The 20,616-nt window shown below is 44.2% G+C and overlaps 1 protein-coding gene across 2 annotated transcripts; it reads right to left on the minus strand.

The window, feature by feature from the left end:
* Nucleotides 1-2,973: 2,973 nt before the first annotated feature.
* Nucleotides 2,974-19,748, minus strand: LOC117479854 (NLR family CARD domain-containing protein 3-like). 2 transcript variants are annotated; one of them, XM_034126957.1, is made up of 8 exons: nt 19,722-19,748; nt 19,310-19,589; nt 15,507-17,361; nt 15,251-15,424; nt 14,929-15,102; nt 14,607-14,780; nt 11,154-11,200; nt 2,974-4,009 (listed from the first exon to the last, which is right to left on the minus strand). In XM_034126957.1, the coding sequence occupies exons 2-8, from the start codon at nt 19,578-19,580 to the stop codon at nt 3,441-3,443; spliced, it is 3,264 nt and encodes a 1,087-aa protein (XP_033982848.1). In that variant the 5' UTR covers nt 19,581-19,589; nt 19,722-19,748; the 3' UTR covers nt 2,974-3,440. The 2 variants fall into 2 exon arrangements, with proteins under 2 accessions (XP_033982848.1, XP_033982849.1); XM_034126958.1 differs by lacking the exon at nt 19,722-19,748 and having other exon boundaries at nt 15,507-15,979; nt 16,067-17,361; nt 19,310-19,696.
* Between the last annotated feature and the right edge of the window lie 868 nt (nt 19,749-20,616).

The raw sequence follows: 20,616 nt of genomic DNA on the forward strand, positions 1-20,616 counted from the left end.
CAGTTTCCACGTTCAGTTCCCCCCCGCTGAGAGTAGGCAGCTCCACACCCTGTGCCCGGTCAGCGGACACCATCAGGACTACCATCCTGACCGCTGCTGCCATACTGCAGCAAACAGGAGGGAACGGAGGTGAAAACACACTTTATACATTTAGATATGTGGAGCACAAAGAAAAGCATTGCTAAAAAACATTTAGCAGCTAAACTGTGGATAACAAGTAAACCACATTGGTTTGTTATTCAATATTCAAAAGCTTTTTGAATCATTACATGTCACTTGTTAGACGCTTTTATCCAAAGCTTACATACTCAATACTGTGGGCAATCCCCACAGGAGCACTTTGGAGTGAAGTGTCTCAGGGACACAACGACATGCTGACTGCAGTGGGGTTTGAACCTGTGCTCCCCTGATCCGAACACCAATGCACTTATCCACTGCGCAACACGCCTCCCTATCATGTCCTGAGAGCCCTCCATCCCCCAATTGCTAGTGCCTTCACCATTTAAAATGTTAATAGTCAAATCAAAGGTGTTCCCCGTGTTCCTCCTGTTGTGTGCCTGCAGAGACAGATTTGGACAATGTTGTCTCGTTGTTGCGATTAAACTGATCTTGTATCTTGCATATTTCACCTTAGGAAAGTGGGCACGCGATGACAGCTTCCTTGACACCATCATGGCGATGGACCGCCGTGCCATGGTCAGCAAGGAGAATGAGGACCTGCGTGCCAAGGAGATGCACGACGAACGGTTGCTGCATTCACACAAGGCCCAGGAATCGAGGTGGAGCAACAAAATACCTTTCAGGCTGGGCTTCTGGCAGTGCTAAGAGAGCTGATTAAATCCAACAGGCCTTCAATACAAAAATTAAGAAAAACTTGTCGTCGATAAACTGTACAATGACTTGTTGGGAGGCGTGTTGTGCAGTGGTCTGGTGCGTTGGTGTTCGGATCAGGGGAGCACAGGTTCAAACCCCACTGCAGTCAGGATGTCGTTGTGTCCCTGGGCAAGACACTTCACCCCAAATTGCCTACACCTGGGACAGTTCATTTTGTATTATTGTGATTATATATATATGCCACTGTTATTAATACTGACACCTAATTTTGCACTAAGGTGTGTCTGCTGCTGAGCCTACCTATTATTATTATATATATATATATATATATATATATATTGCCACTGTTATTATATTGTTTTGATACTACTGACACTTATTGATCTGCTTCTGATAAATAAAAGAGAACCTACATGCACGGCACTAGCATCATGACTGTCTTTGTTTAAACCAGCAGCAGTGCAGCGGTACACAGACTAACCTGTGTGTGTGTAAAGTAGTTCTTCAGGTGTGCATGCTTAACATGTATGTATTTATCACAGTAAAGATGGTATACAAAAGCTTTTTAAAGAGCTTTCAACCTCATCCCATTGTCTTTAACACACATTTAACATAATATACTCATATTAATATCCAAATATACAGTATGAGTACTGTTTTGATACTGACATTTCATCTTTGCACTAAGATGTGTCTGCACTATTGTAATTGTGTCTGTTGACTGTGGTAAATAAAAGAGAGAACCAAATGCACAGTACAAAAGATCAGCTTTATTGTCAATTTACAATTTCCATGCTGTTCAGATGCCTCAAGGGCTGTGCGCGTGTCTTGCCCCGTGGCGATTTGTTTAGGTTGCGTCTCCCCAATGGTTGCTTCCAGGCGAATACAGAGGAGTTGAAAAGATCCACTTTGATCCACTGCACATTGGTGTGCACCAGGCCGAGGTTCTATTGTTCACCCAGAGAGAGCGCGGGACACGACGCGTTCCGTAGTATTCGCATATCTGGAATACATACAAAGACACAAATTAGCCCTACATAACTCCATAAATCCTACATTAGATAGTATTAATGTGATTTAATGAACGTACCATTGCTGTTCTTTGGGCGTGATAACGGTCATCATCCTCAGCTATCGAAACATGTCCATAGCGTGTGCTTTTCGTGGTCCAATCCTTTTATTAAGGCTTCTTAACCGCCTTCGCCTCCGACTCAGCATTTCTATTGCATTTGAATGGTCGATCTGTATTTTTATTTGTGGCTGAGTTATTGGCTTAAATAACTCAGTTACGAAGCTGTATAACACGACCACCATAACGTCAACTCCATACCGTGTCTGAGGTCGGAAGGTAAACAGAAGCATACAGCGGAAGCGGAAGCTTTTCTTCTTCTTCTCTCGGTTTTTTGGCGAATTGCAACTTTAAGGTGCATACCGCCACCTACTGTACTCGCCGTGAAGTTGTTTGCGGCCTGCCAGTAAACCCAAAGCAGAAGAAGAATAAGTGACGTCAGCGGCTCATTTGCCTAATCCACCCCCAGGAACTCATTTTGGTGTGAACGCGATATGCTTTAGTTCGTCAGAACTAAAAGAACTCTCATGAACTAAAGTTCTCATGAACTACTGTGGGAAAAGTACTTGGTGTGAACGCGCCTAAGGAGGAGTAAAACATAGAAGGAACACAATCTGAAGTTGTGTAATTGATACGGTTTTTACTCAGTCCTCACACACCACCTCGAGGTACCGACAAACTCCCTTCTTTCTATACTACCTCCATTCATCAATTTTACACCATTTAACTTTCCCCTGTTAGTTTCTCCCTTTAGACTTTGATCACAGACCTTAATGAACACACCTCTGAAACCTTGGGATTCAATACCCGTAAAGCACTGCTGCCGTATTTCAGATCAATCGATCACGGCGACCTCCAATATGACCCAGAATTCAGCAACAGAGTTACCTAGGTGCGACTTACCCGCTGTTCTCTCTGGGAGACTGCAGACTCCGTCAGGGATCGATCCTCAGCCAAGGAGACAGGACGCTGGAATCAGTCTGGACTCAGGACTCAAGCTATGTGGGAACAGGTTACATTTCCGTCTCATTTGTCACTTATCCAGCAATAATCAGAAGGGCTACGTGAACTTTAGTTTCCTCTCACAAGTGTGAACAGGTCGTTTTATTTAAAGTTTCACAAGTTATAACACCACACACTATAATGAACTGCGTTTAGCTCAGATATAGATGATATCTGCTCCGTCTAGGTTTGCCCCACTACTAGTTAGTATCGGGGGTTCTTCAGTCTTCTGCAAGAAGAACTGAGTTCAAGAGGAACTGATTTCAAATGTTCTTCAGTCTCCTTATATCCTCTTTGTTCACGTGGTTTGTCACATCAGGTGTCCTTCTTTGTTGCTTTATGGTTAAATGTTCACTTCCCGCAAGGAAGTGCATAACAGATGTTCATCTCCTCGAAAGAGGAAGTGCGTACTTTGCTACATAGGTCTTTACAAGTACCCACTCTCTGATAAAAACACTTCTGACAGTAAAGACACAATCAGTGAGCCAGATTTAAAACAGCAACCCTTAAACCCAGGACAGGAAGTGATCTCCTCCTACAGAGGACACAGAGACGCTGAGGAGTCATCTAACACTAACCCAAACCCAGCGTAGAGAGGTTCAGTGAATGTGGTTCTGATGGTGTGGAGGTGGGTCAGTGTGTCAGAGGAGACTCTGTAGAAGGAGAGAGAGCCAGCAGGATGATCCAGATACACTGCTACTCTACGAGAGGAGGAGGAGGAGGAGGAGGAGAAGGAGGAGGAGGAGGAGGATGAGGAGGAGGAGATGCTTGTTACTCTCATATTGTGCATGACAGAGTAACCTCTATGAGAGCATCTCAGACTCCAGGACTGATCATTCCATCCAAACACACAGTCCCCTCCGCCTCCTCTCCTGCTGATTCCTCTGTAAGTCACTGCTATATGAACCCCTCCTCTCCTCTTGACCTCCCAGTAACAGCGACCAGTCAGAGCTTCTCTGCACATCAGCTGAGGATAGTACTCAAACCTCTCTGGATGATCAGGATATGGCTGCTTCTCTATCACACCTGTCACCTTCCTGTTGTCCTCAGACAGTTTGAGGTATCTGCTCACTGTGTTTGAGTCCAGGGTGAGTCCACAGGAATCTGAGGAGAGACACAGACAGCAGTTTATCACCAGACTCACCTGAAGGCTTTCCTCTCTGTTAGTGATCTTTCTATAACAGCGCTCTATAAGAGTCATGTATTATTATTATAAAGTTTAAAGGTGATGCAGCTAGTTCAGCAGGTTCTGACCCAGTTGCTGAAAGACTCCAGCTGCACATGTTCAAGTGACATGCTTCAATCACTTTGAGCACACCATCACTAGAGACCTGATCTAAGGGGTAACACTCTGCTCTCTCTCTCTCTCTCTCTCTCTCTCCTCTCTCTCTCTCTCTCTCTCTCTCTCTCCTCTCTCTCTCTCTCTCTCTCTCTCTCTCTCTCTCTCTCTCTCTCTCTCCCCCTCTTTTCTTGATGACGGTATCGCCTCAAGAAACACATCACTGCATTTAGGCCCCGCTCACACGGGACCGTTTGCGTTTATGCACAGTATGCGTATTCAAAAAAGTCTTCCGTTCACATGCATTTGTTTCATTTAACGTGTCTGTTCAAACGAGGCCGCTGGAAACGCTGTAGTACATATGCTGGGACTGTAAGTGGCGCTGTAACTTCCGCCAAAATACACCAAAAGCCGCGAAGAAGAGCAACCGAGCAGCCCCGCAGCAATGTTGCCATGGCTACCCTTCTGTTTATGCCCCGAAACTGAAACTGAAACTGAAAGAAACTGAAAGAAACCGAATCTGTGGATATTGCATCCCGACCAAGAAGCATGTCTCCGTGGAGAGGACGGCTCAGAAAGAGAGAGATATTCTCTACAAACACCAGGTGAGATCCTCCTTTGTCAATATAATGGATCAATGCATGAAATCTGACTCTGTTTATTTTGTTTAAGGAGTATATTGGGCGTTAACAATTCTGGTTTGCCTTTTATAATATTATTTCATTCAAGAACCCCTTGTGCGTTTAATTAACACAGCTATTTTTGATAGTTGCTACAGCAGTGAGCAGGAGAGGCGGGGAGAGGCGGGGCTATCGTTATTTTTTCAGGAAATATTTGTATAGAGGTGATTACACGGACTCGGTTGACCCCCCAGAGCGTTTCGTTTGCAAATCTATCCACCTTGGGACCCGTTATTGTTTGTGGGGTCAGTTTCTATCGGCCTCGTGTAAATAATAGGGCTATACGCAAGCGAAACTATGCAGATACAAGCAGTTTTCTCCTCGTGTAAACGGCGCCTTAAGCACCAAGACCAAAGTGGCTAAAAAAAGGAGTCGTAAATAATGATCATACAACACCGGGTGCAGGTGCAGCTATTTTATTCTCCCCTCTTTGAAATATAAAGATAATATCCAGCACAGAGGAAGTGAAGGGTAGAGTTATTCTAGTGAGAGCTGGAATAGATGAGTTTCTGATTAGCTTTATTAATGTGCACCAAACCAAGGCTCTGAGCGTGAAGAGATCTTTAAAGTATTGGAAGAGAGAATAAGTGATATTGGTCAAGGGGAGTTTATTGTTTTGGGCGGAGACTGGAATTGTTGCACTGACTTGACTTTGGATAGGACTGGAGTTGAGCCACATCTTCAGTCTTCCTCTGTATTGTCTCATGTTCTAAAGAAAAGTGATTTAGTGGATGTGTGGAGGAGGATGCATCCTACATGCAAGCAATACACATGGGTTCAAATATCAGATGGTAGAGTTAGTGCAGCCAGAGTGGACAGGTTTGATTTACCCAAGGCCTTTTCTGCTAGGGTTACAAACTGTCAGATCATCCCTGTGGCTTTCACAGACCATCATTTAGTTTTGATGGAGCTGATCTTATCTTCCAACGGAAAACCCAGATCTTTTTGGCATTTTAATAATAGATTGTTACAGGATTTGAATTTCTGTGAACATTTTAAAATGTGTTGGGCTTACTGGAGATCTAGGAAAGATGGCTTGTCTTCCCTTACTCAGTGGTGGGAGGTGACCACGGAGCCGGCTGAGATGAGGAAGCATGCAGAAGATTTCTACACAGATTTGTTCAAGGCTGATGAATGTGATGTGGACTCTGCTGCAGAGCTTCTGGAGGGACTTCCTCATCTGAGCTCAGAGGGACAGAACACGCTCAGCTCTGTGATGTGGACTCTGCTGCAGAGCTTCTGCAGGGACTTCCTCATCTGAGCTCAGAGGGACAGAACACGCTCAGCTCTGTGATGTGGACTCTGCTGCAGAGCTTCTGGAGGGACTTCCTCATCTGAGCTCAGAGGGACAGAACACACTCAGCTCTCTGATGTGGACTCTGCTGCAGAGCTTCTGCAGGGACTTCCTCATCTGAGCTCAGAGGGACAGAACACGCTCAGCTCTGTGATGTGGACTCTGCTGCAGAGCTTCTGGAGGGACTTCCTCATCTGAGCTCAGAGGGACAGAACACGCTCAGCTCTGTGATGTGGACTCTGCTGCAGAGCTTCTGCAGGGACTTCCTCAGCTGAGCTCAGAGGGACAGAACATGCTCAGCTCTGAACTGACTCATGACGAACTAACTGCCGCTGTGTCTCAGATGGCGTCAGGAAAGGCTCCTGGAATAGATGGATTATCATCCGACTTTTTTAAGCATTTTTCGAGTCTTATGGGACAGGACATTTTGGATGTTTTTAAAGAATGTGTTGAAAAGGGGATGCTCCCAGCTTCCTCCAGGCGGGCAGTTCTCTCTCTGCTTCCTAAAAAGGGAGATTTGACCTCTTTAAAAAACTGGAGACCAGTGGCTCTTTTATGTACGGACTACAAAATCCTCTCAAAGGTTTTATCAAACAGACTAAAACTGTTTATTGGTCAGTGAATTGTTGTGGATCAATCATACTGTGTGCCAGATAGGTCTATGCTTGATAGTTTGTTTTGAATGAGGGATGTGTTTGACAATGTAAATTGTATAATATCAATGCTGGCATCATATCTATTGACCAAGAGAAGACAATTTTCTCTTTACCACACTGCAGGCTTTTGGTGTTGGGGAGGGGTTCCTGTCCTGGGTAAGGATTCTGTATCATGAAGCGTTTTGTGTAATAAAAGTGGGGGGAGGGTTGAGTGTCCCTGTGCCGGTTGGGAGGGGGATCAGGCAGGGCTGTCCTATCTCAGGTCAGCTTTACAGTATTGCCATTGAGCCTCTTCTCTGCAGGTTGAGGAGCCGACTGAGGGGTCTCTGTCTACCAGAGATGTCTCACAGCCCTCCTGTTGTTGTGTCAGCATATGCAGATGATATTAATATCATTATCCAGGGTCACACAGATGTTCAGGAACTGAAAGAAAGCCTTGCCCTTTACGAAAAAGCATCTTCAGCCAGGGTCAACTGGGGAAAGAGCGAGGCTGTTTTAGTGGGCCAGTGGAGAGTAGGGGACATTCCTAGTCTTCCTGGCGGCATCAGGTGGGGTAGACGAGGGATTAAAGTCCTAGGGGTGCAGTTAGGGACTGAGGAGTTTCAAAAACAGAACTGGGAGGGAGTGCTTGACAAGGTGGAAGCTAAGTTGTCTAAATGGGAATGGTTGCTACCTCAGCTGTCATACAGGGGAAGAGCTCTGATTGTGAATAATCTCGTTGCCTCTTCTCTTTGGCACAAGCTCATAGTGTTGGCACCACCACCAGGGCTGGTGAAAGAACTACAGCGGTGCCTTGTAAACTTTTTCTGGTCTGGACAACACTGGCTGAAGGCTTCGGCCCTGTATCTCCCTGTGGCAGAGGGAGGGCAAGGGCTGATAGACATCCAGTCCAGAACAGCTGCTTTCAGACTGCAGCCTGCTCAGAGACTGCTGTACGGCAGCGGGCAGCGCTGGTTGGATCCTGCTCGGCTACTCCTCAGGAAGGCTGGAAGGCTTGGGATGGATAAACACCTTTTCCTAATCAGGACGACTGAAGCTGACCTGACGGGACTTACATCCTTCTACAGATCAGTTCTTAACGCCTGGCAGACACTAAAGGTCACACGGACCCCGGACCAGAGACCGGGAATGTGGTTGTTCGAGGAGCCACTCCAAAAGAATGACCTCTTCCCAACTGCAACCTTTTCATCTGTAGCTTTGGGAACAAAGTTTGTTGAGGTTGGCATCACTAAGCTGGGTCATCTAACAAGAACATCAAACTCTTTGTAACACCATAAACATCAGGTCTTCCAGAGTGCTACAGAGGATCGTTGAAGACATCATGCAGTCCCTGTCGGCGCCAGAGAGGGCATTCATTGAGGATCCTGCTAGATTGGACACTTGGAAAGAGGAAAATGACTATGAGTTTCCCTCACTCACCGTTAGTCCTGCTGTCGGAGAGTGGCAAGAGGAGCGTGGAAAACTTCTCTCGCTAAAAACTCCAATTCTGGGCAGTTTCAGTTCCTGTGGGAAAAAGCAGCTGTACCAGTGCTGTGTCAAGACTCTTAACATCCGTCTTCTGGCTGAGGTCAAGGAGTCAAGGTGGAACGAGTTGTTCCCTTCAGACTTTACCCCTAAAGGCTGGTGGAGGGTCCTGTATAAGCGTCCTGTTGAAAAACGGATGGCTGAACTCCAGTGGAGGATTATACATGGAGCTTTAGCTACAAACAGACACCGAGCTCACCTTGACCCAAGTGCTGGGGAGGAGTGCCCTTTTGGCCAGCAGAGTGAAACAGTTGAGCACCTGGTAGTTTCTTGCACGCGGCTAGCAGGCTCATTTGGGCTACTGAAAGGATGGGTGGAAGGGTTAGGGGAAGTGTTTTCACTTCCACTCTTTGTATATGGGCCTAAATATGTGGCAAAAAAAGGAGTAACTCTCACTCTGATTAATGCTATCTTTGCAACTGCTAAGCTAGCAATTTGGAGGAGCAGGAAGAACCAGATGCTAGGGCAGATGTTGTTCAGAGTGTGAAGGGTTTGGTGGCTGCTCGGCTAAAAGTAGAACATGCCTTTTACAGTGTGACCAACAACCTGCCTGCTTTCAGGACTCTTTGGGGGGTCAATCACGTTCTATGTACGGCAAGGGAAGATGGTACACTGGAGCTGAATAAAAAAAAAAAATTGGTTTTCTATGTGTGAGCTATGATATGAATATTTAAAAAAAAAAAGTGTCATGAATGTGATGATTTTGTAAGTTTTTATTTAAAATGACTTAAATAAAGGTTTTATTAAAAGTCAAAAGTCTCTCTCTCTCTCTCTCTCGGAAATAATACCATAAATAAAATGTTACCTCTCATTTATCATATATGAAGATCTTAAATCTTAGATCTTTAAGTGAAACCTATCATGCTATATTTAAATTATATATTGTAGGGCCATACCTATATAAGGTATATTTATACGTTTCTGTTTTCAAAATACCAAACAGATCATGCATTTCGCTCTATGTGCTGTTTGCTGTCTACGGGTCTGATTCTGCTGACCACGCCCCCCTGCAGGAGAGGTGAGCCGTGCTCTGATCAGCTGCTGGGCTGTCAGAAGAGGGGGAGAAAAAGAGATCTCCGTCCTCCGTGTTTTATTATATAGAGTCGTTATTCATTTGTTTTAAAGCTCAATAAATAACAAAGAAGACCTTTGACCGGCACTTTTCTAATTTTGTCCGGAAGATTTAAACTTTAACGGACATCTTGACCGGTGAAAGAAACTGAAACTGAAACTCTGCCGCACGGTCCTCTCGTTCCTTGGAAGAGGCGGAGAGGTGGGTGTTTGTCATCTGCTGGTGGACTAACCGGAGAGAATTACAGTGCTTGCCTCGACGGGGAGGGATTGCATTGAATTAAAGCAGCGGGAGCAAACGCTTGCCTCGGGGAGGGAGAAAGAAAGCCACAGCGGAGAATAAACAGAAGGGTAACCATGGTAACTATGGGCGGGAAGTCTTCTTCGCTGCTTTTGTGGCAGACTACAGCGCCACTTACAGGCCTGGCATATGTACTACAGCGTCTCCAGTACAATAGCCATAGCGCCACCGTCCTGACGTCAGGACAGTGTTCAAATCTGGATCAGTTTTTATCAGATCCGTTGCAGCCCTTTTTTTAGAGATTTGGGTATGGAGGAAAATAGAGAGGGTTGTGTTTTCTGACACTTGGTGAGTTCCCTGGAACACCGGGGACACATATTCATATATAAAAGACGTACAAAAGTGCATTTTGCATGATAGGTCCCCTTTAAATCTTAAAATGATTTAACAAACGCCTGTTTGAGACTCCTCAGTGTACACAAAAACATAACTTGGAGAAATAAATAAATACTGATATGTTATTTAAGAGCACCTCGTGTGTACCATGTTGTCTTAATGTTATGACTTGTATTCTCATAAATGATGCGGTAAGCAGAAGGACAGAATTACGTCTCAACTGAGGCCGTTTTGCTTTTCTATAGGTAGTATAAATAAGAGCATGGTTTTATATACTATCATGTTTAATCATGTTTTATGCCGTTTGCCAAGACTTGATAAGTCGCTCGTAAAACACAGGTATGCAAAGTAAGAGAACACCATGTTGGTGAATTGTACAGAAACATTAGTTTGATTTCATTTAAGTGGTGGATAGAGTTGCTGCGGGGGATTGAGACGCACAGGCTGCAGTGGAGACGCAGCGCACAGCTGATTGACAGCTGGAACACAAACCACCAGATAGGTCTCCTGTCCCCGGTACAAACACACTGACACACTGACCGAGGAAGGTTATGTGTATTTTGTCATTAACTTTTTTCGGACCACTTATTTATTTATTTTGGTGACGATCCGACCTCCATGCTGCTACTCTGGTTCAAACTGCATCCACCAAACAATGTGATTTATCTCCACCTCCCCAAAAGAACCAAAATCTGACTCGGTGTGAGATGTCTTTTTTAGCTGTTCTGTCGTCATTCCCTGCGATCTTCTTCTGCAGTCAGTCTGAATGAATATTAATACGGGGCGTTTCTTTGACTATTTATAGGCAAATATGGGCGTTACGTGAAGCTCGCAAAAGCTGCGCCGCATTTCGAGTTGATTGTGATTTATAAAGGGAAACCGGCGTAGGACGTGCCGCACGCACAGCTTTATAAATGAGGCCCCTGGACCCACCTGAAGGCTTTACTCTCTGTTAGTGATCCTTTCTATAATAGCGCTATATAAGTGTCATGTATTATTATTATTATTATAGAGTTTAAAGGCGATGCATGCCAGTCATGTTTTAATGAATAAATACCACCTCCATCATCTTTGTCTTTAGAGAGAAGCTGACTGATCCACACTTACACTTCCTCACACCTGGTTTTAACCTCTGCTCTCCACCATGGTCCAGCCTGGAGGAAGAAACACAGTCAGGATGATGTTCTATCCAACATGAGTCCTAGCTGCTGGTACCTCGTGGAACAGAGGTTACTTTCTTAGAGCAAGCTTTTTTATTGTTATTTACTTTTTGTTGGCGTTTAGTGTCAAACATTGTCTCAGCATATTGTACATTGCATCTTTACATGAAGGACATACATCTGTTCATAGCTCTTTTCAGCAATATACACATGATGACACAAAAAACACAGAGGAGAAAGACATAAAGAAAGAAATGAAAATAAAATAGAACAACAGTGAACAATTAGGGAGTAGACATTTCTTTACAGCAGAGTTCTGGATCTGTGGAAACTAAGTCAGGCCTTTAGGGCTTTACAAAGTGAGTCCACTTCTCACAGGTTGGAGTAAATTGACCAATGTATGATTGACAGATGCTGTTATCTTTTCTATATTATAAATATCCATTGAGATGTCCATCCATCCATTTAGAGTCGGGCTATGCTTCGATAACCACTTCCTGGTTAATGCCTTTTCAGCAGAATGTTCAATAAGTATTTGTCCTTTCTCAAATTCCTAAAGTATAACATCTTGATCTCTAGAGGTATTATGTCTTTGAAAATGTCTTGTAAGGCGTTGTGTATCTCCTTCCAGTAGTCTTTGATACCTGGACAGTCCCAGAATACATGGAAGTGGTTTGCATTCTGGTTACCACAGTTCCTCCAACATATAGGGGGGGGGTCCTATCATAGTGGGACTTCTGAGAGGGCGGAATAAAATATCCTATCAGGTTCTTCCAGGTATATTCCCTCCAGTTCTGCCAGCTGGTACATTTCCATTGATATCTCCACATTGTTACCCATTCTTCTCCAGATATATGTATCCCTCCTTCCTGCTCCATCTTCTTTATTATGTAAGTGAGTGTTTTTTAAGGTTTGTCAATCCTTTGTATACACATGATACGGTTCTACCGTTAACATCTGCGTTATACGCTTTCCTAAACATTTCTATCAAACCTACACTTGCCTGACACTTTTTCCACTTTCAAATGAACATAATGCCGTACCTGAAGATATCCATAAAAGTCCTGTTTCTCCAAAGTGTATTTCTCTTTGAGGGTATCCAAACTGAGCAATGCTCCCCCTTTCATCAGCTTGCACAGAGCTGTTAGACCTTTTAGAGCCCAGTCCCTAAATCTAGTATCCAATCTGTTAGGCATGAAATCTGAGTCATATGCACACCATTTGAGAAAGATACTTTCATTCTCCAATTTATATTCTTTTATAATAGTTTTCCACATTTTAAGAGAACATTTCACCCATGGATTTTCAATAATGTTTATGAAATTGTGTAGGTTATTGTCAGCTATAATTGCCTGTATGGGAGTACACCTTCTGTTCTATATGTTTCCATTGAGCATCATATGCTGGGTTACTCCAGCATATCATTGTTCTTATCTGTGTTGTGAAATAGTAATCTCTGAGAGAGGGTAAACCCCATCCCCCTTCTTCTTTGGCCAGGTGTAAAGTTTTGAGACGAACCCTCGCTCTTTTACCTTCATATATATCTTGATATCATTTTATCTCATTCATTAAATTGACTTTGGTTGATCTCTTTAGGTAGGGTTTGGAATAGATATAATATTCTAGGTAGTATATCTTTTTTAACCCATTCAATTCTTGAAGAAATATTAAAGAAAGGAATTAGGTTCCATCTTGCTATATCTTCCTTCATTATGTTCTCTACAGGTAGGAAATTGCATTCGAATAATGTTGAAAGATCTTTAGGGATGTTAATGCCCAAATACTTGATGGATTTTGTGTGCCATATCAATGGGTATGTATTCCTAATTTCTTCAGGTGGATGGGACTTGTCTTCTGAAGGAAGTTTCTCCCTGATATTCCTCCCTCGCTCCTCTCCTCCCAGCGTCTCCCAGACAGACAGCTGCTCAGCCTCTCTCTCGGTGTGATCACGGTGACAGCAGTCCTCTGTCCTTCACGTCTCAGGATGCTTCCACAGCAGTCTGGTACAGCAGTCCTGGCTTGCGTATAATATCGTCTTTAGTTGAGTAGTTGCTTGTCCTCCCTGTGGCGGGGGGGATCTCAAGTGCCTCTTGTAGTAAACTCTTCACCAAGTCAACCATAGATGACCCCTCCACTCCCTCTGGGACATTATAAATCCTTATATTCTCCCGTCCGGATCTTCCTTCTTGGTCAGTCAGTTTATTTTCTTGCTGATTCATTACCTTTATCATCCTGCTCAGCACCTTCCACGTTTTCAATTCTCATTTCTGCCTCCTCTATTTTAACGTTGACGTTGGTAAGCTCAGATTTAATTTAGTTTATTTGTTGTTTTGTGTCTTTGCGAAAGTCCCGTATCTCCTCCAGAACTTTAGCTAAGTTAGCCAAGTGCAGCTCTGCGCTAGCTTCCTCATCATCGACCTGTGCAGGCGAGTTGTTCGTTGTTTTTTCTTCGTTGGTAGACTCTGAGCCAATGTTTTTCTTTTGTCCGTCCTTTCTTCCCATCTTCGCCCCGTTAACTATTTCTAATTTTACAGAGACATTTCTTATTTGGCAATTAAACGAGGCAAAATGAATCTCCTACCGGGGGAGAAGCTAGACTAGGCTGCCATTCGGTATGGTGACGTCACCGGAACCATGACCATCATTTTCAAGTCAATAAAATCATCTGAATTCATATCGGGAGTCTTAGTAGTTAGTTTGTTTATCATGTAGCCGTGTAATAAGCGGGATAATGTGCAGCAAGGCATCCCGTACACATTCAACTGCTAACAGCTAACTGCTAAAGGCTAACTGCTAACAGCTAACTGCTAACAGCTACCTGCTAACAGTTAACTGCTAAAGGCTAACTGCTAACAGCCAACTGCTAACAGCTACCTGCTTACAGTCAATGGCTAACAGCTAACGGCTTAGTTTACCAGCTCTCCTCCTGCTGATATCAACATGAATTTGATGTTCATGATGGCATTAAGAGGAGAAAAAAGGATGCGCACCTGGACGTGTCGATCATAAGTTTACGTAATAAAGAATCACAAAAAGTCAATCTCGGTTTCCCATCAGCGACTAGGTAATATGCTGATCATCGGCCAAAGCAGGCCAGTAAATAATCAAGATACAATTATAAAACATAACTGGTAGATTGTGTTGTAAGCCTGTAACCTCTGAACAGAGAATCTGAGTCCTGCGGTGAGTTTAGCTCTGTTAGCCGTTACCCGAACACAGTCAGAACTATCCAAACTGAACCACTGTTGATCACTTGCGTCCGTTATAGAGTAGAGTGGACTCAGCCGTCAATGAGGGTGTAAAAACTCAATGAAATATAATTTCAATAACTGTGTCATAAATGAGAAGAAGAACAGGACATTTGAGATATTAGAGACACCTTCAGTCTGTCTGTCCATACCTGAGTGTCTCCAGTCTCCAGAGTGGATCCTCACGTCCAGCAGACAGCAGCTTCTCTCCTGAGTCTCCTGGATGATTGTAGCTCAGGTCCAGTTCTCTCAGATGGGAGGTGTTGGAGCTCAGAGCTGAAGCCAGAGAAACACAGCCTTCCTCTGTGACCATACAGCCTGAGAGACTGGAACCAGGGAATACAGTAAACTCAGTGTTTTGATTATGTCAGCATGAAGATACAGATGTTGACCAACTTTATTAACATGAACCTGAAGCTGGATGAGCAGGTTTTAAATTAAAACTATCAACAACAAAAAAACCTGTGGTCTGACCTGAGAGTCTCCAGTTCACAGTGAGGACTCTTCAGTCCAGCACACAGCCGCTTCACTCCTGAATCCTGCATGTCGTTGTTACTCAGGTCCAGCTCTCTCAGATGGGAGGTGTTGGAGCTCAGAGCTGAAGCCAGAGAAACACAGCCTTCCTCTGTGACCATACAGCCTGAGAGACTGGAACCAGGGAATAGAGTAAACTCAGTGTTTTGATTATGTCAGCATGAAGATACAGATGTTGACCAACTTTATTAACATGAACCTGAAGCTGGATGAGCAGGTTTTAAATTAAAACTATCAACAACAAAAAAACCTGTGGTCTGACCTGAGAGTCTCCAGTTCACAGTGAGGACTCTCCAGTCCAGCAGACAGCCGCTTCACTCCTGAATCCTGCAGGTCGTTGTTACTCAGGTCCAGCTCTCTCAGACTAGAGGACTGGGAGCTGAGGACTGAGGACAGAGCTTCACAGCTTCTCTCTGACAGGTTACAGCCACTCAGTCTGGGGAAGAATTAGCAATGAACACAATTTATTTTATTTATCATTTTTAAAACTGATCAATGTTGTTTGTATCTCCACTTACAGAGCTTTCCTGGAGGCTTTGACCACTGGCAGCAGCCTCTGAAGAGCCTCCTCTGAAGCAGAGTATTTCTTCAGGTCAAAGACGTCCAGATCTTTTCCTGATGACAGTAAGATGAAGACCAGAGCTGACCACTGAGCAGGAGACAGTTTATCTGTGGAGAGACTTCCTGAACTCAGGTACTGTTGGATCTGCTCCTCTAGAGAACTATCATTCAGTTCATTCAGACAGTGGAACAGGTTGATGCTTCTCTCCGGGGACAGATCTTCATTTATCTTCTTCTTGATGTACTCAACTGTTTTCTGATTGATCTGTGAGCCACTTCCTGTTTCTGTCAGCAGGCCATGTAGGAGTTTCTGATTGGTCTGCAGTGAAAGACCCAGGAGGAAGCGAAGGAACAAGTCCAGGTGTCCGTTTGGACTCTGTAACGCCTTGTCCACAGCACTCTGGTAGAGATGTGTTAGTGTAGGTTTGACTTCAGAATGCTGGGAGGTTAGTGTACGTTTAGGTTTGAGGATTTTAAGCAGCAAGGAGGTTATTCGTGTAGGTTTGGGTCTGAACACTTCAGACTGCTGGGAGGTTGTTGGTTCTTCTGACAGCAGGTTGACTCCAGAGTTGATGAAGGTCAGATGGACATGAAGAGCAGCCAGAAACTCCTGAACGCTCAGATGGACGAAGCAGAACACTGTGTCCTTGTACAGTCCTCTCTCCTCTCTAAAGACCTGTGTGAACACTCCTGAGTACACTGATGCTTCTGTGATATCAATGCCACAGTCTGTCAGGTCGTGATCATAGAAGATCAGGTTGCCTTTCTGCAGCTGCTCAAAAGCCAGTTTTCCCAGAGCCTCCATCATCTTCCTGCTCTCTGGACTCCAGTGTGGATGTCCCTCAGTTTTTCCATGATACTTGACGTTCCTCACTTTGGATAGAATCACCAGGAAGTGGATGTACATCTCAGTCAGGGTCTTGGGCAGCTCTCCTCCCTCTCTGGTTTTCAACATGTCCTCCAGAACTGAAGCAGAGATCCAGCAGAAGACTGGGATGTGGCACATGATGTGGAGGCTTCGTGAAGTCTTGATGTGGGAGATGATGGTGCCGGCCTGCTCCTGATCTCTAAATCTCTTCCTGAAGTACTCCTCCTTCTGTGGGTCAGTGAACCCTCGGACCTCTGTCACCATGTCCACACACTCAGGAGGGATCTGATTGGCTGCTGCAGGTCGTGTGGTTATCCAGAGGCGAGCAGAGGGAAGCAGCTTCCCCCTGATGAGGTTTGTCAGCAGCACATCCATTGAGGTGGACTCTGTGACATCAGTCAGGATCTCATTGTTGTGGAAGTCCAGAGGAAGTCGACACTCATCCAGACCGTCAAAGATGAACACAACCGAGAACTGACCAAACCTGCAGATTCCTGCGTCTCTGGTTTCAGCGAAGAAGTGATGAACAAGTTCCACCAAGCTGTAATTTTTCTTCAGCCTATTCAGCTCTCTGAAAGGTAATGGAAATGTGAACTGGATGTCCTGGTTGGCTTTGCCTTCAGCCCAGTCCAAAGTGAACTTCTGTGTTAAGACTGTTTTCCCGATGCCAGCCACTCCCTTTGTCATCACTCTGATTGGTGCATCTCTTCCAGGTGAGGCTTTAAAGAGTTCTTCTTGTCTGATGATTGTTTCTGGTCTGTCTGGTTTCCTGGATGCTGTTTCAATCTGTCTGACCTCATGCTCATCAGCTGTAGTTTCTCCCTTGGTGATGTGGATCTCCGTGTAGATTTCATTTAGAGGTCTTGAATTACCCGTTTCCATGATTTTCTCAATTCTTTTCTCCAGGTTTAATTTGAGCGTCCTTTGGCACTGAGTAAGAATCTCTGAATGAACAAAAATAAAATCACAATTGAGACAATACTCAAATTAACATAAAAGATCCATCACAATATTTGTTCCTAACTTTACACATTTCTGAAAGGATAGTAGGATATTTGTTGTCGGATCGAAGCTGCATCTCAATCATCTGTAGCTATCCAAAAATATTGTTCCTTCTTTCTATTATTTCCCACTCTGGTGAACAATCTGTTGTCCCCAGAGAACCATGACCTTAAACCTGACCGACTCTTATTCCTGCTGCTGGAAGACGAGGCACGACCCTGGCAGATAGACCTCTGAGGATGTGGACTCAGCTGTCACTCCAGTTATACAGGAAGTGGATTGCTCTTAGTAATTGTCCCAATACTCCGTAATCCTGCAATAGCCTACTATCAACAAGACGCCCTGGGGGTCACAGTAATAATCTTTCCCTTCGTCCATAAAACAGGGTGGATGGAAAACTCTTTTGACCCCTCCTAGCATATGTGGAGCCCCAGCCTAACTCAGTGTAAGAAAACGTTTTTAGAGAGTACTTGTCCATGGACAAGTGAGTTTGGCAATTTACTCCGAATACATTTTTCACTTGTCCAATCTGGACTTGCCTGTTTTTTTTTGTTCTAAAATTATTTTACATACCCCTTTTCAGGCCCATCAGTACATCAATTGTAGGGTCCCCTTTCAAGCCCTTAATCCACTATTTTCTGACAGAATTTTTTTCAATTTTTTTCCTTGCTAACTGAACACACCATTTCACCATCGACATTTTTTAATTGTTTTTAAAGAAAAAGCCCTGACAAAACAGCAGGGCTCTCAGTATTAACTAAAGACAAAAAGACAGCAACAGCAGACATGAAATCTTTGCTGAGCCTAAAGATAATCATAAATAAATAACAGTGAAAATAAATATATTGCAATGTGCAGAACAGCAGCATCCAACCGTCTCTAATACTTGGATATTACATGTCACTGCATGCATGCACGGATCACCTGTAGCGCGGAGATCATCATATCATTCTGTTTTGTATTACTTGACAAAAACAAATAAAAAATAAAAAACGGCTTGTTCGCAGGCGCGAGCCGGCTCCCTTCGTTCACTTAAAAGAGCCGGCTCTTGTTTGAACAACAATAGCGGACACGGACAATTTAAGAATGAGTTCTGCCTTTTGTAAGCTGAATTTATAAATAATTTGAATAAATATGGGGAAAAACGTCACTTGTCGGTCGGACACGTCAATGGAAAGATGTACTTGTCCAATATTGTAAATAACACGCCGGACGATCAGACGTGTGCTTTTTCACACACTGCTAACTACTGAACGTATCCCCAGCTGGTGCCCTGACCCAGAGACTGCAAGAGAGCAAGTTACACTGAACTGTTGGTTGATGCGTCGGCAGAGAGAACAGGGACAGCTTTCATCTCCATGAACCTCAAAGGTGACCTGGGTAACTCTGGAAAAGGAGAGAGTCTAATCCCTATCCAGGAGTTTCTTTCCAGAGCCGGTTCAATGTGTAGAGGTGAGCCCAACTTTGTCTAGTTGGTCCTGCTCCACCTCCCACACCAACACCGGATCCGTCCCCAGCAGAGAGGTGACGGCTGTTTGAAGTTTGTATACCATGTTCCTCTCCTTCACCTACAATCCAACTGGCATTGATTAGACCCTTAGACCCAGTGGTGTGTAGACCCCGGTGCCTGGCTGCAGGATGAGGACCTGGTCTGCCTAATAGAGTTGATTTTTTTCTAAGTAGCTGATCTAAAAAGTGACCCTGACAGAAACTATTGACCCTGACCACTGAGCTTTCAGGGCCATGGGGGTACCTAATCCCTGACACCATGAGCAGGGGGTGTTTCTCTGTGTGGTATATCAGGAGGACACATCCAATTCATGTTATCATTGTGATTTACCTGACCTCAGGTTCCCTGTTTGTAAAACTGTTCGTTAACTAATGACTTACCTGTCGGTTCTGATGTGATTTCTGATAATTTCTCCTCCAGAAGATTCTGATTCATCTCCTTCAAAACGTTTCTGGTCACTTTAATAGTGTTAATGCAGTAGTTCAGAAACATATGGTCCACAGTTTGTGTCCGACATGCATCCTCTAGTCGACTCTTTGGGATTCCTTCAAATCCTAGGACCTTCTCCTGCAGGAGCCACTTGAATTCTTCAAAGTCAACTTTCCCCAAACGTTCTAAAGTACTGAAGAGGATCTTTTTCAGTGACGCCATATTTTCTCCCTGCAGAGATCCAAAAGATACCAACAGAAAATATTATATAATCTTACATCTGAAATAACATGGGTTCATGCAAAAAAATACTTTCTTCGTTTTTCAGCAATAATACTATTTATTTTAAGGCAAATAAACTACTACTCCAGGTCCAGCTACAGGTCCAGGTCCAGGTCCAGGTCCAGGTCCAGGTCCAGCTTCAGGTCCAGCTTCAGGTCCAGCTTCAGGTCCAGGTCCAGGTCCAGGTCCAGGTCCAGGTCCAGGTCCAGGTCCAGGTCCAGGTCCAGCAGAGTGTGTGTCCTCTGGTCTGGAACACAACACAGAGCTTTGTGTGAATAATGAGTGCTGAGCTGTGACATGGAGAAGAGTCATGGACAGTTGGAGATCTCACCTCTGAGCTTTAGTCTGGCTGTCATGTTCCCCACACAGAGAGGGGGGGGCTCCCTCCTCTCGGTCCTCACACTGATCCATAGCAGAGCCTCCACCTTCACACAAACACAACAACATGCTCATCACAACAAGAACATCACAGGACACATTAGTGCCCCTCCTCTCAGATGTCCCACAGCCCCAGGCCCACACAGAAACTCAGTTTGTTGACCGCTAAACATGATTTTGTGATTGTCAAGACTTCTTACAGCACACCCAGAAGTGACCAAATGTCTCAGTTTTAAACATGTGGTTAACTTTGTTAATTGAAACAAAACTAAACACATAGGCAACAAAACCACTTGGTTATGTTTAGAAAAAAAGATAACGGATTCGCCTAAAATGTGTAAGTTTGTTACTCTATGCATTCAAACTTTAATCAAGTTAATCAACTCTCACCGTGTCTCCTTCCTGAGTCGGTGACTCCCACTGCATTGCTACACAGAAGTTTCCCCCACATTTTCCACTTCAAAAAGGCGTTGCTAGGACTTAGTCTGGGCATTGATGCTTGGGTAGCCTCAGGACTGGACCCTCATGTAAGGTTTGGAGCAGTTTAGACAATGTTTAGTTGACAAATTTAAATTGTAAAAAATGGTTTGTTCTCTTT

The sequence above is a fragment of the Trematomus bernacchii genome, unplaced genomic scaffold, assembly GCF_902827165.1.
Source record: "Trematomus bernacchii unplaced genomic scaffold, fTreBer1.1, whole genome shotgun sequence".
Classification (NCBI taxonomy): Eukaryota; Metazoa; Chordata; class Actinopteri; order Perciformes; family Nototheniidae; genus Trematomus; species Trematomus bernacchii.